This window comes from Harpia harpyja, chromosome 15, assembly GCF_026419915.1.
Source record: "Harpia harpyja isolate bHarHar1 chromosome 15, bHarHar1 primary haplotype, whole genome shotgun sequence".
Lineage (NCBI taxonomy): Eukaryota > Metazoa > Chordata > Aves > Accipitriformes > Accipitridae > Harpia > Harpia harpyja.
Genome location: NC_068954.1, coordinates 3,394,683 through 3,414,781, shown reverse-complemented (window position 1 = coordinate 3,414,781; position 20,099 = coordinate 3,394,683). Strand labels below are relative to the sequence as shown.

Sequence of the window (20,099 nt, the reverse complement as noted above, 5' to 3'; positions counted from 1 at the left end):
CATCAGCCTGCAGAGCACCAAGAACAGCACAGGCAGCACCACCTCAAATCCTGCCTGCCCTTCAACCGAGCCAGGATGGGGCTGTACTGCCTTTCTGAGGTGATAAAATCTTCTACTGCCTTAAAACCAATCAAAGAAAATCCACTCTTCGGTTTATGCAGTTTAACTCGCTGGCAGCAGTACAACCCGCAGGACCTGTACCAGGCATTGAGGATTTTTATCTAGAGGTTGGCAGGAAGATTCTCTTTAATACTATTTTTAATGTAACCGTGTTTCTTTTCCCCTTTTGGGTGAAACTTGAAAAGTTCCTGGAATACTGAAATTTGGAAAAAGCCACCGTTATTCAACAGGGAAGTCCATGCTCTCACATCCTGCCCCAAGCAGCACCCTGTCCATTGCCCCAGAACTATAAGCACATGGTAGAGGTTCGAGGGACCATAACAGCCCATGGCTACAGTGACAAAGAAATAAGCACACTGTTGAGACTAAAGCACACAAATAAGCCTGCTCCACGATCCTGATAAAAACTGCTGCCTGGGAGTGAATTCCCCACTGCCTCTTCTCAAAGGTCCCAAACCCACATTCACACTCCCCCCTCCTCCCTTCCCGCTCTGCAGTTTCTCATCCAGACATCACCCCCCTCTCCCAGGCCAGGCTTACACCAGTATATTCTGCTTAGCACGGCTCTCGCCTTCACCGCAAACGAGAAAGGAGTCTCCGCAGAAGGTCCCCGTGTGCTGAGGGGCGATTTTCCCGGGAGCACGAATCCCCTGGGAGCTGCAGGTGAGCCTGAAATGCCCCGTGTCAGCACAGAGGCTGATCTGCAAGCCGACGTTAGGTGCGTGCTGGCAGACCTTTGCGGGAGAAGCTGGCCAGCTGGCTTATCCTGGCAAAAGCTGTTTTGTTAGAGCTGGCCGAAATGCCTAGAGCTTTGCATCGGGTCTGGGCTTGTGCACTTGCCTCTTCCCTGTCCCATTTGTACGCTTTGATTTCTGAGCTGTTTTTTGCACTGTCGGGAATTTTTTAAACCGTGTTAATTGTAGTCAGCTGCATAATGTTTGTTAGGCCTCTCCACCAAGCTCTTTAAATGAACGTCAGTGGCTGTCTTCCCTTGGACAATAATGAATGTATATATCGTTAAGTGCAGACTATACAGAAAAGTGGCTAAGTCAAGGATCAGAGGGTTTTGTAAAGCCTGTTTATTTTTTTAAATAAGTTTGAGCATTTATATTTTACCACCATTTACGTGGTTTTGGGGAACCCAGATTGTGTCAAGATCTCATGCCAAAACAAGCCAAAAGTTGTTTGATTTCAACCTTTTCTTCCATGAACCATATTTTAAATGATACTTTGTCATTTTAAATGTTTTATTGAAACATGTACTGATGAAAAAAAAACAAACAAAATGTCATCTTGACAAAAGATTTATACATGAATCAGAAAGTATTTATTTCAATTTTGTACCTTTCCATTTTAATACATTATAATGTATTGACTCAACTGAGATAATATAAACAGTTCATTTTAATAACATGTTTGCAGTGTGCTGTGTCTTTTTATTCTTTCCTTTCTACTCCACAATGGACACAGAGCCTACGAAACCAAAAGCCGATCTGCAACATTTCAGATCCTGGCAATCCTGAGTTTCTTTTAAACCAGAGCAAGAGTGTGTCTTTAGCAGGATGCTCCAGGAAAAGCAAATGGGCAGACCACAGGATGAGGTAGCCTGAGAGAGAAGAAGACCTGGGGGTAAGGATGGTCCAGGGTTAGAGTAAACTACCATGCAGCTGGAAATCTAATTGTCTGCTGCTGGCTCTAGGTGACGTGACCTCCTGTGGAGTCCCCAGATAGGGGATGGCACAACCACGCCGCGTCTCCCGTGGGCACCGCTGCAAGGGAACCAGTTTGCATCCTCTGGCAGTGGTGTGGTCCCTGCATCGAGACTCCCAGGTGAGCCTGCTCACACAGGGACTGAGTGCTGATACCTGTCCTGTCCCTCCTCAGCCCCACTCACTCAATCCGTAAGTAAGGACTGACTGTTTCTTCCACCAAACCCCCAAATTCAACTCCTATTCCTGATTTTCTTGACCTACCTCCTTTGTCACCTCCTCCACAACCCTGCCCGGAATGGTGCATAAACGCACCACACACACGGAGGGACACGTCTCTATTGCTGCCGATGAGCTTTGGCTTCTCTGCTCCAGTTTTCTGGCTTCGGTTTGTGCCTCCTACTGAGTCCCTCTCCCAAGCCCCTGCTGAACCCAAACGCGTGTTTAGCCCAGTTAATGATAACTGACCCCTTGATCCATCACTTCACAGAGAAAGCCCAAGTATGAAGCGGGCTATGCAAGCTGTCCTCATTCAGACAAAGGTCTGTCATTCAATGGTAACTCTCGCCTACGGACACCCAGGATACGCCAGTTGTGAGGAGAGAAACTTGCTCATGAGGCCTCTGTATTGGTGCTGGAGGTTGGTATGGCGTGGAGAGCAAATCTGCTTGTGACCACGAGGTAAATGCTGACTCCATCCTTGGCTCTAAGGCACTGTCTGGCCAGGTCCATGCTACCAAACTCCTTCAGCCTCCAGAGGAGGGTGGTCACATCCAAACCATCTATTGGGAATGGTCTGTTCTAACTCCTGAGCCAAGTCCAAGGATTATTTGGGACATTCCAGCTGACCTGGTCCAAAACTGTACTCAGGAGTGTGCTTGTAAACCTGCCCAGGAGATAAAACCAGTGAGGCTCATCTTGCCAACTTGTTGGACTGCATAGCATGCTAACAACAAGGGAGGGTGGACACTCATTGCAGAGGCCCAGTGGGGTGCTGATCTCTGGTGATAGCTTCTGGGTATTATCACACAGCTGTGAAAGTCTAGCATTTCACGGCATATCAAAGAATACGTAGTAGTAAAAGAGGTGTCTCCTACACAACAGTAGCTCAAACCAAACATCCTTGTGTTTCCCAGATGGTCTAGGCAGGATCTGAATTTCAAGACAATGCCAAACTTTGACTGGAAGGCAGGTCTGGGGGATATTGAACGGAAAAGGAAGGAGAAGGGGGTGGGAGGCTGTGCAACCTCAATGTTACACCTAAGGGACATCAGAGAAGAGAGCACATGGGTTATTGAAAGACATCTAGAAGAAAACCAGGTGAGTGTGGGCACTCACTGCAGACAGCTTCCTTTATTCTGACTCAACTTACCCTCTTTGAGCTAAGTAATTCATACGTCTCTGCGAACCAGTCAAGGACAGGCACTTTCTACATTGCATCCACTCCTCCCCAAAGAATGGGGCAACTGCCATCTGGAAAGATGGCACGAGTTGAGAGGAGCCCTGGAATCATAGAATAATTTGGGTTGGAAGGGACCTTTAAAGGTCACCTAGTCCAACCCCCCTGCAGTGAGCAGGGACATCTTCAACTGGATCAGGTTGCTCAGTTGGAGTCCACCCTCATCATGACTCTAAGACAGAATAATGAGCCTTACAGATTGCTCTCCCAAAAAGTGGCTGCCAGGTGTGCTGGAGTCCTTTAGGGTCAGAAGCAATAGGTGACGGCCAGAAAAGCTATGTTCCAGGAGAAGCTGACTTCTTCTAAGGAGAGGCATACAGGGAGACCATTTCTTCTGGGGTGGATGTAACAGTGCAGCATACACTGGCTGTTGCAGGGCATCTTCCTCAGCTTCCCACTAGGAGGGAGATGGGATTTTCAGCACAGAAGGACTTGTGTTGGGCATGGCATCCATGACAAACCTTCACGCCTTTGCCATAAGTTTGTGTGAAGACCTTTGCCTTTCTGACCGCTGTACCCTGTATCTCATTCACTGTGGCCTCACCTGTTTTTTCAGGGGCAGAAAGGCACTTCTAGCAGAAGGGAGGTGGACCATTCCTTTCTTACCCCAGGACTAGAGGGATGATGGCCTGCGTGCTGCAGCAGGGGGCTGTGGTGTGGGTTGGGAGCTACCAAACCGCTCTCTTAGACTTGGGTAATCAGCCCTGAGTGGCAAAGAGGGTCTCTTCTTATCCCTCCACGCTCTCAGTTCTCCAGATGCGTCAGGAGCGATGAGATCCCTGCATTTCTCCGCATACAATGACAAGTCTGGCTCACAAGCATTGGGCAAATGCTTTACCAACATGGTCTTTGAGGCTGGGATGTGAAGGAGAAGGGAGAGAAGAGGAGTATGATAGAGGGATGAGGCTGCAGAGATCCCGGGACAGTGGGAGAAGCTGTGAAGGGACCTAGAGAAAAAAAAATACAGCCAGGACACCTTTGAGGGTGGGAAGGGAGGCAGAAATAAATGCCAAGGGAAGAATGCCAAGGGGTTGTAACCAGGGTCAGAGCAGAGCAGCAATCCTGGAAAGACCATCTTTCACCTAGAAGGGTGGGGAGAAAACAAGTGAAGAAACTGCTTTACACAGCAATTACATCTTTCCTCCTAATGCCCATCCCAGGACATCTTTCTGACAAAATAGGCTCCCTGTTCCCTTTCATCAGTCTGCCAAGTTCCCTTTTAACAATTTCCTTAATATTTTCCCTGGCTTGCTACCAACAAACAACTTCTGGAGAGGACAACTTCAGCTCAGTCTACGACCTGATTGCTTTTTGTGCTGTTCCTCATCTGCCTGCAGAGTGGACTCCTGCCATGTTATAGCACAAGGTAGGTAGCAGTTGCCTCCACCTAGGCCAGGTTTTCAATGTGAATTTTCTGGAGACTTGCCTGGTCTTTGGTTCTGTAGGAAGGTTTGGAAGTAGCTTCTTTCACAGGAGCTAAGGCACATATACCCACGGACCCATGGAGAGCGTAAACATGGCCATACCCAAACGGCATGTTGGGACTGACCCATGACCTGTGCTACCTTCTTAGTAGCACCTGGGGATGGTTTGGCTCAGCGCTAGTTGGCCTGGGTTGAAACCATGTCTAGAAACCAAGGCTAATTGGTCTGGGTTGAAACCATGCAAATAAGAGTAGAGTTACAGGGACCAGATGCCAGCATCTTCATCCTGACAGAGAAGAGTGCCAGGCCATTAAATCATCATTTAATTGAAGGTCACTGTGTTTATATAATGCATGGCACAAGAGTGGCTTAGAGATCTTCCTGTGATAAGATAAAGAGTCTAGAAAACAAACCAGTAAGGAAAAAGTGAACAAATGGACTTCAGGCCAAAAAGGAGCATGAGGTGAGACACCAGGAGAAACTTTCTCCTGGTAGGATAAGTGGACATTGGGTAGGTTATCTGGATGGGAACTGAGCATTCACAAGTAGAGATGAAGAAGGGGTTAGACACACTTCAGTAGGACTGGCTTAGGTAGCACTGATGCTGTCCTGACCTCTGGCAGTGCCCGCTTTCTAAGTACCACTGGGAAGGTAGGCACTATTCCAGGGTTTATTAGAGGTACGCCTCAGTAGATTAAACCGATTTTTCTAACTCCTTGCCTACAACTTAACAAAACATCTGATCACGTGTGCATGTGCATTCTACCTGTTTGTAAATCTCTCTCTCTCTCTGTAGAGCAAGCTGGGACCCGAGTGCTGAGTTAAAGCGGAGATTTTCTTTTCAAGCAGAGCACTTTCCCAAGTGCTTCAGAGAACGTTAAGCAAACAATGATATTTACAAGCACTATTAGTGTTGCCGTTTGCACTAGATGTGGATTTGAATGAGTCTGTGAGAAAAGTGTGCCATGATACTTTCCCTGGCTCATTGACTCTACGATGAGCGAACAAATGAAAGCTCCAGCACAGCTCCTGTTTTACAAGGAGCATGTGGAAATTAAAAAGTTTGCAGTATTCAAAACTGAAATGTCCCAAACAACATGGTGTACGGAGTGTTTCCTGGATGCTTGGGAAGCCACAAGAACTCAATCATTTGTTTTATTTGTCCTGTTGTTGCTCAGAGACGCTGTTGCATCCCAGCTTGTCACCTCACTGAGGTATATAGCGGGGCAGAGCATCTGCGGGTGGAGTGAGCAGAGTCATGGACCCGAGCAGCCAAATATGCTGTGAAAACCAATTGCTTTGTTGTCTTTGGGCTCCAGAAAAAGCATCATTAACCTGCATTCAGCAACATTGGAAAAGAAGAATGACATGTTAAATCAAATTGAAGGTCTACCTAGCCCAGCACATGGCCTGAGACAGTGGCCAAAAGCTGATGTGCAGGAAAAAGTGTAAGACGCATGGCAAGTCTGGAGTGATCTCTCTGTTTTGCCCATCTCTTTGTCTGCTATAATCATGTCTGCAAGGAATTCCTGAGCTGGAAGTAGCAGCTGGACTACTGTGTTTAATGGCACCCTTCAGCAATGCGTCTGACCCCTTTTCAACCCCTGTATCTTCCACAGCATCCTGCGGCAATGAGTACCACAATGAAGCATAGAATCTTTTCACAGAATCATAGAATCATTTAGGTTGGAAAAGACCTTTAAGATCATCAAGCCCAACCGTAAAAGCAGTTGTGATATGGGAGGGAGTGGTGGCAAACAGGAGGCTCCTGTGTCGGTGCTGCAAACAGAAAAGCCGGCAAGTTGACGGAGGTCTTGATTCGGGCAACCCCAGTGATACCCCAACATAGGAATGGTGAGGCTGGGTCTAACCTCCTCATGCAGGGAAGCACTTGGTTTATTCAGACTCACTTTGCCAAGTGTCCCTGGGTAGCTGAGCCTGGAGGTACATTCCTACATGTTTAGGAGAAGGACTCTCTCTGCAGAAAAAGGCACTGCCACTTTGCTTTGGTTGATGGGCATAAGTCACACTTCTCCTCTTCCCTCTGACCTGCCCAAGCCAGGGTGCAAACCTTGAGGGCAGTCCTTGTGACATTGACAAATGGTGGTATGGAGTTGCCTGTCCCTCTTGCTGCTCCAGAGGCAGTTCATGAGCCCCGTGGCTACCACGGTGCTAAGCTTTCTCATGATATAGACCACCAGTAGCATATGCAAGGCCTGTAGCAAGATCAGTAGACCTCAGTGCGTCACCACCCCTATGGGACACTGGTCCAAAACAAGGCTGCTGCATCCACGTTGCTCTTGGGAATAATTCCTGGCCTTTGCTGACTCCTGAACTGTGCTCGGCAAGATCAGTGCTGGTTGGTCTGGGTCAAAACCAGGCCAAGGTCCATGCTGACAACTGACCACTGGGGACAACAGCTTCCCAGAATCTGAGCCCAGGTTAGTGTAGTAGCATTGGTGCAGTTACTAAGTCCAAATGATGTAGCAGGACACATCCTGCACACACCCTCTGTTTTGCCCACTCTAGAAGGTCACCTTTGTGTAGACAGTCCTGTGGTCCAGGATTGTGGAATATGTTACGGATATGTTATTCAGCCATACCTGTTGAATTGGGTTTAAAACTAGAGTTGTCCCTGGTAACGTGGGCACTGCTGTACCCTAAGCTTCATGGATGTCTGTTTAGCTGGTTGCTTCTTTAAGACATGTCTCCTACTGAAGACACACCTGGATTTCACGTACCGGGACAGGCTCTGAACACTTCAGAGGCTGTTACTGTCACTTCTCACCCTGTTTTCCCTGCATTTTCCATTCCTTGATGCTTGTCTTAGCATGGGCTTCATGGGGGAATCCCATTCTTCCAATTTGTGGAAAAGGGAAGGGTAGGAAGATGGACTAGTAGTGAATCATAGTGGTGTCCACCAGACCAAGGCAGCTCCTGGCATTTCCTAATCAATGTCAGTGGTGAGATCACAGGACAAAGTTGCAAGTGTAGATGAGAGAAAGGAAAACCAATGTGTAATTAAAGAGCTAATGAGCCCATGTTGGCTATTTTTAGTGCTCTTTTATTTTCCAGTGGTTGCTCAAACAGCCCTGAAATGACGGTACTGGGTCAGCCTTGAAAGTGCAGCTACACTTTGAAAAGTGAGCAATGTCCTTGTGGGTTTCCCTCTTTATTTCTCTTCAAAAGACCTAAATCTGATTTGCTGTGTTTACAAAGCTGAACCCTGCTGAGACTGTGAGCAATGTTGGTTCCGAAATCTTCAGAAGTAACCTCGATCCTGCCACAAGAACTTCCCAGACAACCAGGGCTAATGAATAAAACGGGCTATAAACTGGATGCATTAAACCAGTTTAAAAACTGCTGCAGACCTATTTGCTTTTTTTCACTGCTGACCCCCTGTTTGCTGCTGCTGCTGGATTTTGACTAGTCCTCAGTACATAATTTTTTATGAATAATATATCAAACATGCTCTTTTGGGCCTGGCATTTTCTCCTCCTCATAGAAAACTATGAACTTTCCTTGCAGCCATTTGCAAATCCAAAAGTATTTGATATCTGGGGCAGGCAGGAATGCTTTTTTATTTCAGCAGTTTCATCATGAATATTTTTGTTGAACTGAGCCATTGGTATTGCTTATGTGCTGCTCACCTACTTCTTTTCTTGCTTCCTGACCAGAGGAGCAATTCCCATATCTACAAAAGTATCATTTGCTTCTGATCTCATGTTTGTGGTAAATAACACTTGAACCTAGATGGCAACAAATGTCTTGTGTAAATGAAATTTTCTGCCTAGCTGCTTCTCAGAAAATGAACACAACGATAGTGAAAGGGAATTAATTTTGAAATCTGAACAAGGATCTGCAGGAAATCCTTTTTTTTTCCTTTCCCATCTCAGTTTGAACAAAGCAAGTGAGTGTTTCATAGGATTAAATGGGACACTTAATTTGCAGAAGAGTAAACTGCACTTTACAGAAGAGTAAATAGCACAGGACTGGTTTTGTGGTTAAGACATTGCATCGGACCTGAGGAAAGATGCATTCTGAGAGGGCTTCCTCAATTGATTTATAAAGTGATAGATATGGAGAACTTGATGAACTGGAGGAGCCTTTGGGAAGCCACCCAGCTCCTTTCCCCGTTCTGTGGTCAGGTCAAACAGGCCATTCGTGACAAGTCTGACGATCAAAAAAGACAATCTCACAACCCCTTAGCCAGTCCCAGGTGTTCTGGTACCCTGCTTGTTCTCCAACATGCTAAATTATGTTGATTGCTGCTTTTCCAGGTGGCAATGGACAAGGAAACCAATTGCTTGCCCTCATCCCTAGCAGCCTGCACTGGAGTTCCTGTATGCTTTTGATTTCTGGACAAAACAAGTCCAGTTCCTCCAAACTCTTCCTCAGACTGTCTTTTCTAATCATCTGGTTGTGTCCCTCCCTCTCCTCTCTGGTCCATATCTGGTTCATCCCCAATTTCCTTAAGTGCAGTGGCCAGATATGGGCATGGTGTTATAGCTATGGCTTTTCCATCTCTGAGACAGCGGGCAATTATCCTCTTTCATCACAGATAATTGGTCCAGAAAGAAACTGGTCCTTTTGAACCAGTATTTTACTACAGGTTCTTATTTCATTAGTTATTTTTTAGCTCTACTACTTCCTTTTTTATTTCCCCCCATTGTTGGTGCCTTCTAGTCATTCCCGGTTTCCCTACACGTGATATTTCCCAGGTTTAAGTCTTATCCTACTGCTTGCTATCTCATATTTTTCAGGCTATTCCCCCACTCCAAAGTGATCGTTTGAGTTTTGATGCTGCCTTCCACATTGTTTGCAGCCCTTCTGTGCATGGTACATCAACAGATGGTCTGTCCCACACCAGGTTGTTCACAGAGTACCAGCTAGACACATTGTGCTACGGGGAAGCTGTCTGGAACATAAGTCTGCATGTGGGATGGTGCTGAAGGTCTTTTTAAGGACTATTTTTTTTCCCTAGAGATGTTCAACCTGGGGCTTTTTGAGTTGCAGATAGTCTGCAGAAAGGCCAAGAGCAAATCCCATATGGGAGCTTTGTTGCATGATCGGCAGCAGGCTGGGGCTGCTGTGGAGGCTGCTGGGTTGTCCGAGTCCTTGGGTGTGGGAGGATGTCAGCTGCCAGGATCTGACACCTCCATGTCACCCTGGGACCTCATCACACGTCTGGGGCTTCAGCCTGGACCCATCCCACCATGGGGCCAGGGAACCATGAGGAGCTCCAGTCCTCTGCCACCTGTGGATGACTCCCAAAGTTCCCCATACCCTCAGCGCTGAGGTGTGGACCATGCGTCTGTGGCTCTTGGCTAGATGAAACGTCTCGCTACCTTAGTCACCAAAGCCGGCTTTCTGGTCAGAGACAAAAATTAGGTTGGTTTGTTGAGAATTGCTCCCAGTGAGTCGTGTAGATTGTTTTTCATCGCTCCGTGGTCCTCCAGTGGCCAAATATTGAACAAATTATGTAAGAACTTCTGCAGTGTTTTCCCAGGGACTGGAGTCAAGGTAACTCATCCATGATTCCCTGACTCCGCCACTGTCCTCTTTGTCCCATGATAATGATTAGCGATTTCATGACATTTCTCAAAATTTCCAGGCTAAGCTTTGCCCAAGTTACAAACCTCCAAGTAGACACATCAGCCCGCTCTTCCCACCCTCGAACCTGCACTGTTAAATTGCACTGAATATTCCCTTGGGATTCAGGGGAAGACTAAAACGAGAAACATGCAAATCCTTCAGTCTCCTGACAGTGCTTCTTATGGGCTTGTTACCATTGCATCTACATTAAGAACTGGCCCAGACTGGCCCGTTTTCCTCTTACCTCTCCTGCAATGTATTTACAAAGCCTCTGTTTGCTGACAGTTGCACTCTTTGCTGATTTTATCTGTAGCTGACGGTTTCTGAGAGTGCATCTGTGCAAAGACTCTTGGCCAGTTTATAGATCTCGCAGTTCTGCTCCATGTCTTTGTTTCCAGCCCCCTCCCCGATATCTCCTCTCAGGTCAGCCTGGTCCTTAATGGTTTCTGACCCTGCCTCCCCCTATCTCTTTTAAATCAACCTGCCCAAGGTTTTTCCCAAGCCCTGAGCTGCTGTCCATGTCCTTGGGATCCTCATTTTCACCCCACCTGTGGATTACACCCTGGCTTGCCCTTGAGACCTGCTGGCTCTGACTCTTTGGCTTGCTGACCTTCTTTGGACTGGTCCGTCTGGGACCCTCTGGTGCCTGGCCTCATCCTGCCGGGACTGCAGCTCGGAGCAATGCTTCCAACCCACGTTCAGCACAGCCCAGCCAGGAAATCTGATCACCAATATACCAGTCATAACAAAAAAAACACCCACTCTATGCCCATTAACATGAGTTTAATCTCAGTAGCATCCAATTCTTTCACACTCCTTTATATTTTAAAATATCTCCACAAGAAATGCAAGCTGTTAGCACCTTGACTTTCACATCATGTCCGTGCCTCAGTTTTCTTCTCTACAAATCATTGCTGGTCTTTCATCTGCTCCCTACCTCCTTTCAGTGTTTGGATAACAAACTGCTTACAGCAGGACTTCAGTCTTACATCCCATAAAGCCTAGGCTGATGAATTAACAACAACAATAGCAATAATAAAAAAAAAAATAATAAAAACACACTGTGCTCATGGAACAGAAGGAAAATTATCTGGATTTCTGTCTGCTGCCTCTTTTGCCCATGCTCCCTCCAGCGTTCCCTGCCAGGCACTGCACACTGCTGCTGAGCTCTTCACTGGCAGCATTTCTAGGAACATCAACCCCTTGCCTTGAGCATCTTTCTGCTCCTTGCCTGCCCCAGTAGCTGTTCTTTGAACCCCTCATCTCCTGGCTGCAGGCACTCGTTCTGACATCTTTTGCTCCATGGGTCAGACGTTGTTAATCTCTTGCTCTCTGCCTGACTCTTGATGGGTGACTTCTCTGCTCGGCTAATACAGCTTTATACCAGAGCTCACCTCTAATCCGCGTGTTCTCTTGAATCATTGTCCTAAATCAAACCTGTCTTTTCGTTTTAAGGTCTCCAGGCAGTCCTTGTCCCTAGTGCTTCCATCACACCTCTCCCAGGACTCGCTCAATAAGCATTTCTCGTCTGGCCTCAGGCCATTTATCACACAACAGAGGCTGATTTGCCTCACAAATGACCTGTTGCACAGCCAGGACTCACATCCTATTTCTTTACTTGCTTTTCTCCTCCTTTTTTCCCCACTTTTCTTTTCCTGGCCACCTCTCCTCTCCCTCCTCACATTTCGCTTGTTGATGGGGCATTTGAATGGGGCACAGACAGAGAAAAATGGGCGTTTTGACTGATGCTGTTTCTTCTCTATTTGAACTCAGGGTGATACATTCAGGTCTAGACATCTCTTGCAGGCATCTAGTGTGAGGGGACCTGAACCCCACCTGTGAATGCGTCTCCCCATGAACTCCAAGGGGGTTATAACACGTTCATGGACCCCACCCCAGTGTCCTCAGGTAGCAAGAGACTGGTGTAGAGCTATCCGTGGCATTAGCCCGTTGCCGATACCCGTGGCTGCCCTTCTGGGGGCATAGGAACTGCTCGTTAGCTGGGAAATGTAACTCCCTTCCACGTGTCTCCTCTGGGTGGAATGGGGCCAGCAAGGTGGGTATCAGGGTGGGCATCAGGCTCAGATGCACTTGCAACCCTCCTCCATTCATCTGCCGTTTCAATTTATCTGTATTGTTGGCTCTGTTGATCCCAGCTGGATCTCCCCCCAAGACCCAGACACTTCAACCTGCGAGTGGCATCAAAGGAATTCCCCAAGGCATGTGGGGACTCTGGAGCTGACGCTGACAGCACAGCGCAGGCTGCAGCCACCGTGCAATCGATAACAATGTGCCAGGAGGAAAATACCCTGCTCAGATCTCTGAGCCCTAAATGATCTTTGCAGTGCTGGCTGTCGGGAAACACCTTTTCAAGTAAGACCCTTGGGAGGAATCGCTGGAGAACTCTGAACGTAATGCCCACCAGGCATCTTTATTGCTTTATTTTCAGAGAATAGCTACACTTCAACCACTCCAAGCACACTGGAAATAGGATTTCAGGCTATATTCTTAGAGGACTATAATCACCCATATAAGCTGTTCTTTCTCTGGGAAGAAAATATATACACAAACATACATATATATGCATACAAATATTTTTCTTTCCTGTGACACCAGCTTTTACCCAGATATGTAATTGTGAAATATAATAATTGCCCCTGGATGGCACCTTCCCCTTTTGCGCACATTGCCCAATTTCACTGCCCCTGTGCATATTCATGTACTTAAATGTTTCTAGGATCAGCACTTTAAAATACTAATTTGCAAGAACTGTGGCTACATCTGTGTAGAATAATTTGGACCTTGACCTCAAGCCTGCTGTTAAGCAAATGCAGTCAGCAATAATTAAAGAAGGTATGATCTCATTTGTGTTTTAAGCCGTGATTCTTTGCAAGCAGGGGAGTAAGACAGCTTTGGAAGTAGAAGTGCTCCGATGCAGTCGAATATTAAGTTTCAAAAACAAACAAGAAACAAATCTCAACCTCAAGGCATCCTTTAACAGAAATTACTTCCAATCTTCCCCCTTCAGTGATGTCTTTCTAGCACAGCGAAGCTGACTCAAAGGTATGTAATGCTGCTACCTATTGGAGCAATCAAATATTACACTCAATTCTCAGCTAGAAGCCTTAACACCTCTCCAGAATCAAAAATGGAAGCAGAATTTGGCTGGTCTGAAATGGCTCACGCAAGTAAGTGACCATTTGAACACTTAACGCATGGATGACACTACAATTTAGTTGACGTAATAGAGACCTCGGAGTGATAATGGCTATTACTGCCAGGAGGAGTACTTTGTTCAGGAAACACAGGTTTCCTTTGTGGCGGAGGGGAAGATACATCACCTTATATTTCAGATCCAGACGACAGCAAAGAGTGGCCACTGCTGAGAATCCCTGGGTGGTGATGAAAGGGAAGGAGGATCCTGGTGCGTGTGACCTGTGAGCACTAGAAAGCAGATGGGGTGTCAGATTGAGAACTACCAGAATCACAGAGCTGGTGGTGACATGAGAGTTCATCTGGCCTGTCCTCCCTAATGAAGAGAGCAGGGCTGATGGGATTCAGCTAGAGGTATCCTAAGACTCAGCTGGGTATCTAAACTCCCTCTGGGTTAGCAGAAAGATGGGCACCAGGAATTCAGGTTACAGGCCTGCTTTGTACACAGTTAAGGGAGGTGAGGTGGACCCTGTCCTAGACTGTCCAAGCAGGTCTCTGCTGTGTATGAATTTTGTTAGGGCAAGAAAAAAATAAAACAGAAAGAAGGCTCTCCTAGGGTTGATTCTGATCTCTAGGGATTTCCTCCTGGAGAAAAACCTTAAGTGGAAGCTTGAAATCTGCCACATACCTGGTTATTTCCAGGTACAAATGATGGTTCCTCTTCCTAAGGCAGGAGAGTAGAGGAGCCAAAAAACATTGACAGATTTCAGGTAGACCTCAGTAAACTCAAAGAATGACCAGGCAGTGTCTTGGGAGCCTGGTTTATGAATTAAAGTCAGTCATTCCTTAAACTAACGCTAATAAGCGCATCAGTGCATAACATCCAGCTGCAAGCCAGGACACAAGAAGTAGATGCAAGACCACCTTATGCAGAGCACATACAGACATATAGTATGAGCATAACAGACAGAATGAACAAAGTCAAGGCACTGAATGAGATAAACCCTGCGGTTGCAAAGCTTTATATAGCGCAGCAGGCATAAGAGAAAGACCAAAGGCAAGGCTGATCCACTACACAGCAGAGGGAGCAGGGCATGATTCATCCACTTAGTCTTCACCAAAAGGACTAGATGCAATCAAGTGGCTAACACAGTTAGGCAAAGGGAAAAGATCTCTCTCCCAGGTAGTGAAGGATTGGGAAGTATTTATTTGTTTTCACACCAGTCAAGCCTGACGAATGTGACCTGAAAGTATGCAGAGAACTGACGTAAAAAGGCTGGTGAGAACATATGCTGTGAGAATTTCTGGCTAGATGTGGGCTTAGAAGACCACAAAAGGACCAACTTGATACTCGTCTTTAAAGGAGCAAGTAGGGCAGAGCAGTCAGTTTAATAGGAATTGAATATAAACTATTAAAAAAACCCAAACAAACAGGCTATTTGTAAGTTTATAGATTTGCCAAGAACAAGCTCCATCATATCAATCTAACTTTGACTGACAGAATGGGTCTTACAGAGGAAAAGACGCTGTTATAATTTCTATTTTCTATGTCTATAAAGTCTTTAGAAACTGTCTTTCACAGTGTTCTTATAAGCAAATAGGGAAATGTAATGTAAATCAAAAACCACAGAAGCAAAGCAGTTTGAAAAGCTGAACTGGGCCAGCTGTAATCCAGCTGTCATCCAAATGGAAGGATGGATGAAGAAAGAGTGGTGGCCAATCTGTTCTGATCCTGGTAGGACTCAATACTCCCATCAACGACCTGACTTAAGGTATAGAGCACACTTACGACACTTGCAGGTGACTCCAAGCTGGGAAAGAGACAGCAGAGACCCCAAAGGTCCGCAATTCAGAACAATACAACAAAATAGAAAGACAGAAGTAAGTGTTGATTCAGTAAGGGCAAAAGACAGGATTAACACATTCCACGAACACAGAATATAAAAGCCTCACGTAGCACTTCTCTGAAAGGGGTACGGAGGTTAGAAAACAAAATATTACACTCAGATGCAAAACATAGCCAGAGAAGAGACAGGGGAAGCAGCCTACAACTCCAGCTAAGCGCTCAGAAGAACTCAGAAGCATCATGTGTGTCGTGTTTTGGGTGCTACACTGTAAATAAAACAACTGAAGAGTGGCTAAAAAACCAGAAAAACGTGAATGACCATGGGCTCAAAACCATGATCTGCAAGAAAAGACTACTAAATAGCAGTAGTTTGATTCAGCAAGTAAACATCAAGGAGGCGTTGCATTCAGTAGCCAAATACAAAACGTTTGTTTCAGAAAGGAAAAAATACTTTTTATTCCACACGTAAGGGGAGTAAGACAAGAAGCACTGAGCTGATATTATAGGAAGGAAGATCTGCGTTCATCACAGAATCCTTAAAAATCTTGAAAAGCAGAATAAAGAGGTAATTTGCCTGAGGAGGCTTCAAGTTGCTGCTGTTAAGACATACGTTTACATAGTTCATTGCTGCTGCTTGTTAAGAGTCTTGTCTGGTAGTTTTCCATCAGGCTCAGGCTTCAACATCTTCGACCATTTATATACCGAGAGCTGTCCTTGGACCCAATCATGACAAGTTCAGCTTTATTACAAGAGGACAGGCAGAGGACGGCGCACAAGACACGTGAGGTCCCCCCACCGCTCTTCCCTCCCGCGACGGGCACAGATTTGGGTAAATTCAGGAACATTCCCCCCACACACACCCCCCAAGGACTCAGACTGCCCGTGCCCCGTTATTTTTCACCACACACACCGAGGCCACAGCGAACACTGGCTCATCCCGCTCCCCATCCTCCACGAACCCCCTCACAACGGGCTCCGCCTGCGGACACCGCGAAACGCCGTCCCAAGCTGCACTTGTGGGGACGACTAAACACCCGAAGAGACCCCACCACCCGCTCGCAGAGGCTTTAAGCGGCTTTAATGGCTGCAGGGCAGGCCCGAAGCGCCCAGCAGAAGCCGCCGCGCACCCCCGGCCCTCTCTGTGGAGGCAGAGGACGCTGCCGGCCCCCAAGGGGCGCGCGCGCTCTTCGGCTGCCCGCAAAGGTGCCTGTCCGATATCCTCCGGGAAACGCGCGAGAATCGCCGATATAACAGCACGTCCTTTGGTATCTTTAAGTAGAATTTTAGCGGGTTTGCACCCTCTGTTTTCGGTAGGGTGGGGCGCCGCGCTCGCCAGCTTCAAGGCTTTTTTTTTAATCAGGCATTTCTTTCGCCGCCTCTACCGACGCCCGCGTTCACAAAAGTCCCCCACGGGGTGGCGGGGGGGGTGTTCCCCCGCCACGCGCCGCGGAGGGAGGAAGGCCCCCAAGATGGCGATGCTGGCGGAGCGTGAGTGCCGTTCCCCGCGGGGAGCGAACTGCGCCGGCGGGGCTCGGGGCGATGCCGGGGTCGGGGTCGGGAAAAGCCGTTATCCTGAGGGGGGAAGGCTGCCTGGGAGCTGCCCCAGCCCCTCCTCACCGCCCTCGCTTGATGGGGCGGGGGCCGGCGTTTCCTTTCAGGGCCTGGGCGCCATCTCTGCGGCGGGGTGCGTTAGGAACCCTGAAGCCTTGGGGCCGGGGCTGTGCTGGGGGTTGGCGGCTGCTGTGTGTCAGCCAGGCAGGACTTCAGGGGATCCGCGTGTGTGTAGGCATCGGTCTTTTGATCGCACGCAGGGTTAGCGTTTGAGCTTAGGTCGCCCTTCTTGTCTGCGCAGGGAGCTGCGGAGAGCAGGTGAATTCTGGGGTGCGAAAAGCGAGAGTGGGGTGTCAGGGGTTTCAGGCAGGTGCTTCAGGAAAGGCAGGTAAATCCGCTGAGCTCGTGGGGAGAGCTCAGGATAAGGCCATGAGGTTGTGTTATGCCCTTTGTGTAAGAGTGTCGCTGAGTGAATCATTTCTGAAGGTTTTATGATATGCAGCCTGATAATTTTGTTTAACTTTTTCCTAATATTGGAGTCTAACAGAGCTTCACTCTTACCTCTGAAGCGATTGAGGACTTGGGCTCCCCATATCTAAAAGAATTTATTAAAACATTGGATAAATATCCTGACTGATAACTCTTTCTTGGGTAAAGCTCCTCAGTTCAGGAGACAGAACTGTCTCGGGGCTGGCCAAAGTGAGAACTAAAAACTTTTGCTGCCTTCTCTTCCAAGTTAAAGATTCATTCCTGTAAAGGAGCCTTTTCTAGTAATTGTAAAACCATATATGAATAGAAAGACTAAACTTCTGAACCATAGATTTTTATGTAATAGGACTAATACACTTCTGTCTCAGTATTTTTAATGTCCTTGGGTGGTTTTGGTAAGCTTAGTGGTGTCAGGACACCCTTAACATGACAGCATAGGGTCTGATCAATTTGTTTGCTTGACTACAGGAAAGACAGACTTAAGTATAATGACTAATTAGAAAATATGGTTTCCAGTGGAAAATACAGGTGTGAACTGAGGAAAACAAAACTGAATTTACATATGTAATTTTTTAATTATTTTAGATGTAAACTTTGTTGGTACCATTTTTTTTCAGAATTTGTTAATTATTTCAGTGGGACACTGTACATAACAATAATCACAGAATCACAAAATGGTTTGGGTTGGAAGGGACCTTCAAAGGTCATCTAGTGCAAGCCGCCCTGCAATGAGCAGGGACATCTTCAACTAGATCAGGTTGCTCAGAGCCCCGTCCAACCTGACCTTGAATGTTTTCGGGGATGGGGCATATACCACCTCTCTGGGTGACCTGTTCCAGTGTGTTAACATAGCTTTTGTATGTAGTGAATTCTAAAATCAAATGCCTTAAAAGCCAAATCTAGCTGCTGAGAGCCACCTTTGCACAGTTGTATGCCTTTGTTCATCACCTTCAGCTGCAGTTATAATTGTGAAGCCATGTTACACACATGCATTTTTGTTTGCAGTTCCAGATCAAGTTCTGATGCTCTTATTAATATTCACCCTAAAAAAAAAAAGTTGAGGGAGGAGGTGTTAATTGGTTTTACTACAGCTGTGAAAGCACATGCATTTCAGGCACTTAAAGTAACTTCTCAGTGGTACCCAGTGACAGGACAAGAAGCAGTGAGTGGAAATTGAAACACAAGAAATTCCATCTTTTTTGTACTGTGAGGGTGGCCAAACACTGGAACGAATTGCTCAGGGAGGCTGTGGAGTATCTGTCTGTGGAGATATTCAGAACCAGACTGGACATGGTCCTGGACAACCTGCTTATGCAGGGGGGTGAAGTCGATGATCTTGAGAGGTCCTTCCAACTTTTGTGATGCTGTGAACTAAAGTGAGAAAAGACAAACTCGATCATTCTATGCTTATGTAGTTTGAATTTTAAAAATGTATCAATTGCGGAAATGGCCAAAGAGCTTTTTTTTTTCACTTATTTTTAACTCCTCTTAACTGTTAATAAACTTTAACTCTCTATCTGACTGGCGCTTATCAGGAAAAAAATGTACGTGTTAATGATAGGTTTCATAGCTTTGATTAAAAATAAAGTCCCTTCTGTGGGCGGTATATTTTTTTCTGTTTGTTGGAGAAATTTAGCCTGTTTATTATTTTCTGTTATCACCATAAATGGGCACACAGCAGGGCTTTGGATGGGAACCGATAGGGAACTTTCAGCAATGATAGTTAAACACATGCTCCAGGCACAGAATTAGTCTTGGTAAAAGAGTTTAGTAATTGATCTTTTTCAAATCGCAGGGTATCTGAGTGAAGTATCTAAAGAAATGATGCTTTTCTCCACTGGATGGTGCTGCTTGCCCAGAGTTGCATGACTATCACTAGACTCATTTTATGAGCAGCCCAGAAGATTGGTGTTAACTTCTGAGCTGAATTTTTTAGCTGGAAGATAGTATATTGTTTCCTTTCTTGCTCTTAAGACATGAACAAACATTTCTGATAAATTGTTGACTAAAGAGTCTTTTTTTATTGTTTGTTTGGAGAGGGGAGATGATTTTGTGGTTGCTGTATGTGGCATGAAGTTGTTGTTCCTGGCTTTCTTAAATACTTCTCTAAAGATGTAAGCAAGTTCATTTTCCTGCGTCTAGCTTACCATTTTTGAAAATAAGTGTGTGTAAACATGGCAGAAATGTGAGGATTAATTCCATAGTGGTAGTTAAAAAGTTTGAAATACTTGGATTGCAAGTGCTGGGAAAGGGAAGGTCTCTCAAAATTTCAAGCTTGAGAAATCTGTGTATTAGGTGCCCTTTTGTTACCAGTGTCCTCCTGAGAGTAAAACATCTCAGGGCTTCTCTACAGAGAGAGATTCAGGAAAATTAATAGAAATTAACTTTTAACGTGGATTAGTTGTACTACATCAAACAACTTAATTTGGAAGTTAAAGTCACACATTCAGTTGACACAGATTACCTCTGCTGTGTAGACAAATCCTTAGATACATACGGTGGCTTTAGAACAGTAAGAATTGCGTTGAATTTAATTTCTTGGGATTTGCAAAGTCACCACCTGGGGAACTAGTTACAGAGAGCATAACAGAATATGGGCATACTTAAAATGTTGTTACAGTTAGATGCCTTTTTTTAAAAAGGCGTTGAACAGTTAGGTTTTGGTGAGTGAGGGAAAGTTGATATTAATCGAGAGATTTTAAACAAAGGGACAAATTAAGAAATATGATTGAAAAGGAGGGCTGCTGCTCAGC

The 20,099-nt window shown here is 46.1% G+C and overlaps 1 protein-coding gene and 1 long non-coding RNA gene across 5 annotated transcripts in view; one reads left to right on the top strand and one right to left on the bottom strand.

Annotated features, from left to right (window-relative positions):
- Nucleotides 1-15,733: 15,733 nt before the first annotated feature.
- LOC128151949 (uncharacterized) lies at nt 15,734-16,458 on the bottom strand. The gene is made up of 2 exons (XR_008238501.1): nt 16,274-16,458; nt 15,734-16,019 (listed from the first exon to the last, which is right to left on the bottom strand). It is a non-coding gene; the product is annotated as an uncharacterized LOC128151949 (long non-coding RNA).
- Nucleotides 16,459-16,751: 293 nt separating this feature from the next.
- PINX1 (PIN2 (TERF1) interacting telomerase inhibitor 1) overlaps nt 16,752-20,099 on the top strand; it is a 37,291-nt gene continuing 33,943 nt past the window's right edge. For 3 of the 4 annotated variants that reach the window (XM_052810028.1, XM_052810029.1, XM_052810027.1), the window contains exon 1: nt 16,757-16,794. In XM_052810028.1, coding sequence (XP_052665988.1) covers nt 16,776-16,794 — 19 coding nt within the window. In that variant the 5' untranslated portion in view covers nt 16,757-16,775. Of the gene's footprint in view, nt 16,795-20,099 lie in introns of all 4 variants that reach the window. The other variant, XM_052810026.1, reaches the window with a different exon arrangement.